This window comes from Bison bison, unplaced genomic scaffold (genome assembly GCF_000754665.1).
Source record: "Bison bison bison isolate TAMUID 2011002044 unplaced genomic scaffold, Bison_UMD1.0 scf7180017864180, whole genome shotgun sequence".
Taxonomy (NCBI): Eukaryota; Metazoa; Chordata; class Mammalia; order Artiodactyla; family Bovidae; genus Bison; species Bison bison.
Genome location: NW_011494752.1, coordinates 5,210,299 through 5,215,550, shown reverse-complemented (window position 1 = coordinate 5,215,550; position 5,252 = coordinate 5,210,299). Strand labels below are relative to the sequence as shown.

At 37.5% G+C, this 5,252-nt stretch overlaps 1 protein-coding gene across 1 annotated transcript in view; it reads left to right on the top strand.

Moving 5' to 3' along the window:
• The first annotated feature begins 855 nt into the window (after nucleotides 1-855).
• Nucleotides 856-5,252, top strand: part of SKAP1 (src kinase associated phosphoprotein 1) — a 302,947-nt gene continuing 298,550 nt past the window's right edge. Inside the window, exons 1-2 of the mRNA XM_010843145.1 lie at nucleotides 856-891; nucleotides 1,756-1,834. Of these exons, the coding sequence (XP_010841447.1) occupies nucleotides 856-891; nucleotides 1,756-1,834 (115 nt within the window). The remainder of the gene's footprint in view (nucleotides 892-1,755; nucleotides 1,835-5,252) is intronic.

Sequence of the window (5,252 nt, the reverse complement as noted above, 5' to 3'; positions counted from 1 at the left end):
AATGCAAAGCATTATGAAAGGTTTATGCCGGATTTTGCATAATGAAGGGAACAGAAATGCTGAAGGTCTAAAATTAATTTTGTTTAAGGATAAAATTTTAAACATTTGACCAAGAAACTCCACTCCTAGGAATCTGTGTTAATGAAAGTAAAGAACATGAAGTATATATTTTTGTTTGTTTGTTTTAGTGGCTAAGTTGTGTTCAACTCTATGGACCGTATAGCTCCTCAGGCTCCAGAATACTGGAGTGGGTTGCCATTTCCTTCTCCAGGGGATCTTCCTGACTCAGGGATCAAACCTGCTTCTCCTGCATTGGCAGGTGGAGTCTGAGTCACCTGGGAAGCCCGAAGTATATGTACCAGGATGCATAGTAAGTGCCCATGAGTTGGGAGAAGTCAGGCGATGATATCTTGTGGAATCATCCATCTTACAGAATATTTTGTAACCATTAAAAAGGGTGAGGTGGATCTTTATATATTGGCTTAGGAAGTGTTGATAATGTATTTTTGAGACTAAAAAGCAAGATGCACAACAGTATAAATAACATACCATTTTTGTTTGAAAACAACCCCCCCCCAAAAAATACCCCATATTTGATATATATTTGTGTAAGCCTAAGAAGGAGTAAGAAAGAATACACACCAAGCTCCCAAATTGGTTCTCTAGGGAGGGGAAAGAGAAGGTTGGGGAGAGAGAGGTTATTACTTTTATTTCATACATCTTCATGTTGTTTGAACCGTGACAATGACCATGCATTACTTTTGTAATCAGGATAAAACAACCAGTAAGACTATTTAAAAGGAAAAGGAACAAAGGACAAATAGAAGCTTGGAGAGGTCAGAGTTCCAAAGGACCATGAACCAGTATTGTGATTATGCTTTTTTGTTTTTAGTACTAGAGATGTGTGGAAGGTGGGGATTCCCCCCTCCCCCTTTTTTAATGCTTTCTTGGATTTTGGGCAAATATTAAAGCAGTGAGAGATTTCTAGAGTAACTCAGGAACCATCTTCCTCAGATTCTGTCAGGTTCTCATATAGAAATAGTAACTAGTCTATTTCAGCGAATAAGTACCTTATAGATAAGTAAAGTGAAGGACATTTACTGCCTTATTGAAAGAGGAAGAAATATTCAGGTCTATTTTCAAATAATCAGGCTTCAGGAGTAGAAGTTATCATTTTGTTTTTGCACTGTGATAACCACACTGAAAACAAAAACAATGGCGTGCTGACAGTTTGCATAGTCTTTGTTTCACAGATACAAACGTAATCAGTTCTTCCTTGTCTTTCTCGTATCACTTTTGAAGTCAGCAGCACAAGAGGCAGGTGTAAAGGAAATAGAATAAATATTTCTTTGGTTCATAATTTGTCCTGTGTGATGGAATGGAGCTTACTGAGTTTAATAGGTAATAAGTATCTACCAGGTACCTAAATCCTGCTCAAACATGGATTAGAGCCAAAATAACATCCACAATTCAGCTGCATTTAGTAGCAATTGTTGCATTAATGCTGATTTTGACATGCCTATAGTTACTTGTTTTAAACTTTCTTGGAAAGAAGTCATTAATCATTTCATTCCAGGTTGTTCTCCAGTTTTGTATTGGTCGATGTAGCCAACCGTAAAATCTTTTTCAATATAGTAAAATTCCAACTCTGTGGAACTCACAGGAGTGAGTTGTGCTGGATAGCTGAAGATGTTCTCTTTAAACATTATTTTTATTATAAACATTGGTGATCAAATTTTTTCTCAGATTCTATAGAAACTTCTCACACTTCCTCAACCAAACAGTCTGCATTCAAGAGGACCTCCTCTGAATACTTTAACTCGGAGTTGTTACGGTGAATATCAATTATCATACTTTATAGAGATATATTAAGTTATTTAGAGACTTTTTTTTGCCGTAATTGCCACTGGACTGCTTTGTGAATGTCTGTGTCTGTTTTATACTTTAATTTTTATCATTGTTTCCTACAGTTAGACGAGGCCTATCACTTTGTACTGTTCTCAGTGTATCTGTATCCCCAATGCTCTAGAAACATTAGATAATTAAGTTCGTTGGAATTAAGGTATGTGTAAAAGAAAATACGAAGGTCTGTCTTGATGAACACGGTACCCAAACTTTAGGTCCGTACTTTGTGACTTATACATTGGCTGCTCACAGTCTTTTTTGCTTAATTTCTTAATACTGGGTTGTCTTCTGGATAAATGGCGGTACTGTTTGGCTAAATTCTGAAACGTATGTGACCATACTTCTATTTCTTTCTTTTTTTTTAACTAATTTTTTTTTGGCTGTGTGAGCCCTTCATTTGTGACGCTCAGGCTCTCTAGCTGTGGGGCACAGGCTTAGTTGTCCTGCTGCACGTGGGATCTTAGTTCCCTAGCCACGGATTGAACCCACATCCCCTGTATTGGAAGGCAGATTCTTAACCCCTGAACCACCAGAGAAGTCCCTTATTTCTTTTTTATGCTAAATTTTTTGGTTATAAAAATAGTATTGCTCACGTAGAAGATTTAGAAAACAGTCACCCATAGTCAACAACTGTTAAATTTCCATGCATATTTTTCAGTTTTTATTATTTGTACAGACTTTATGTTTTTTAATATGAAAAGATGTTTTATTATTATTTTACTATATAACATATTAGTGAATACACCCAATTGTATCTTCTCAAAAGGCAGATGAGATCCAGGGTAACATTCCTCTTTGATTCCTGAAAACATCAATAGCATCTGTCTTTTGGAGGATTCAGTGTCCTACGACGTCTGTGATACTGTCCACGAGGATACCAATGGTGCTTAGTAGTAAAGAACATTTTACTGAGTTGTTCTATCATGGGTCCTTGCTCTAAGTGTTCGCTTTTTTCTTCTAATCTGGTTTTCAGTACTAGATCATGTGTTTCTTCATTTTTATGCACTGGATCTGGCTGAGGGATAGGCAATTATAGTCATCTGGGCTGCTACTCACCGCGAACCCGCCATCTTTTGTACAGACTTTAAAAGTTGGGACATGTTGTGTGTATAGTTTTGTATACTGATTTTTCCACTTACTGTTTTTCACTTGCTATGGTCACCTGAGCATCTTCTTAGATCACTCACGTTCTTTTTTTTTTTTCCTTTTGAGTGATTTTAAAGTTATACATCCTGGTTTTATTCCAGATAGTTTTACCCTTATAGCTAAAAAAAAAACAAACAAAATGAACCGTGTCCCTTTGATTAGCAATGTTAAGAATGAAACAGTATCTTCTACTCTTTCCTCCAATGTGAAATGTGACATGGCTTATATAATCTGAGATTTTAGATTCAGAATTATTAATGTTTTTATTGTGTGTATTAGGTTATAAGAATTCTTTTGATATTTGCATAATATTTAAAACCATAGCTATAATGATATTTTGGATAGTTTATATTTAATGAAATACAATGATATTTTTGTTTAACTTGTTTATTGCATACTTTTTGTACCATGGCTTTTTCATTCTTGAGCTCTTTATCTCTTAGATATTTAGACTTTGCTGGAAGGGTAACCATGGCCACATGTAGCTATTTAAATTATCTAAAATTAAATAAAACCAAAGCAAATCTGTTCCTCAATTATGCTAGCTACATTTCAGCTACTCAGTAGCCACAGAGGCTGCTGTATTGGATAGTACAGAAAGCCCTAGTAGATGACGATTGCGACTGTGATGCTGAGTGGATTTTTCAGGAATGGGACTTTGATACTACACTTGCTGAGTGCCTCTGAGTTTGAGTATGTGTCTATCTAGTTTCATATAAACTTAGCTGTGGGAATGAGGTTCTAGGATCCATTCCTTTCCCTTCCTCTTAACTTAACCTCTCAAAGTTTTACTCGTATCTCCTGGTCTTCAATTTTGTGGAGGAGAAGTCTGATGCCAGCCTGATATATTTATTTTATAACCCATCCCTCCCACTGCCTGCCTGCATGTTTATAGGATATTTTTCTTTGCTCTCAAAAATGTCACTGGATAATTTCAAAGTTACACTTTTTGATTATTTTTGCCTGGTATGTAGTGAACCCTTTTGATCTATAGTCTTAAGGTCTTTAACATGAGAAAGTTTTTTCTATTGTCAGTGCTTTTATTCGTTACACTAGGGTTTATATTGTAAATATATTGGGCCCCAATTTATTCTCTGTGTTTCATCTCTTTTATTGTCTCATCTGTCACTGATTTGATTGTAGTTTTAAATTCAGCATTTATTTATTTAAAAAAAATTACCATGTGTTCTTTCCACACCATTCATTGTTTTGTTTTCATTACATCTGTAAATCTGGCTTATAGACATAATGACATTTTGGATGTTGTTGGAAATATGAATAGGAAATTTTTAAACATTTCGTTCTTTAATAATAAGGCTACTTCAGAGGAGACATTTTCTGTAGTTCTTCAAGATATTTTTCTTTTTGAAGGTTAATATTTTCTCATAGATCCTGTATATTTTCTTTGTGGTAAGTTTTGTTGTTTGGTTCAGTTTCTCAGTCATGTCTGACTCTGTGTGACCCCATGGACTGCAGCATGCCAGGCTTTCCTGTCCTTCACCATCTCCTGCAGTTTGCTCAGACTCATGCCCATTGAATTGGTGATGCCATCCAACCATCTTGTCCTCTGTCGTCCCCTTGTCCTCTTGCCTTCACTCTTTCCTAGCATCAGGGTCTTTTCCAGTGAGTCAGCTGTTCTGATCAGGTGGCCAAAGGATTGGAGCTTCAGCTTCAGCATCAGTCCTTCCAATAAATATTCAAGGTTGATTTCCTTTTAGGATTGACTGGTTTGATCTCCTTGCTGACCAAGGGACTCTCAAGAGTCTTCTCCAGCACCACAGTCAGAAAGCATCTATTCAGTGCTCACCATCTGAGCCATCAGGGAAGCCCATGCCAACTCTTCAGTTCAGTTCAGTTCAGTTCCTCAGTCGTGTCCGACTCTTTGCGACCCCATGAATCGCAGCACGCCAGGCCTCCCTGTCCGTCACCAACTCCTGGAGTTCACTCAGACTCATGTCCATTGAGTCAGTGATGCCATCCAGCCATCTCATCCTCTGTCGCCCCCTTCTCCTCCTGCCCTCAATCCCTCCCAGCATCTGAGTCTTTTCCAATGAGTCAGCTCTTCGCATAAGGTGGCCAAAGTACTGGAGTTTCAGCTTTAGCATCATTCCTTCCAAAGAAATCCCAGGGCCGATCTCCTTCAGAATGGACTGGTTGGATCTCCTTGCAGTCCAAGGGACTCTCAAGAGTCTTCTCCAACA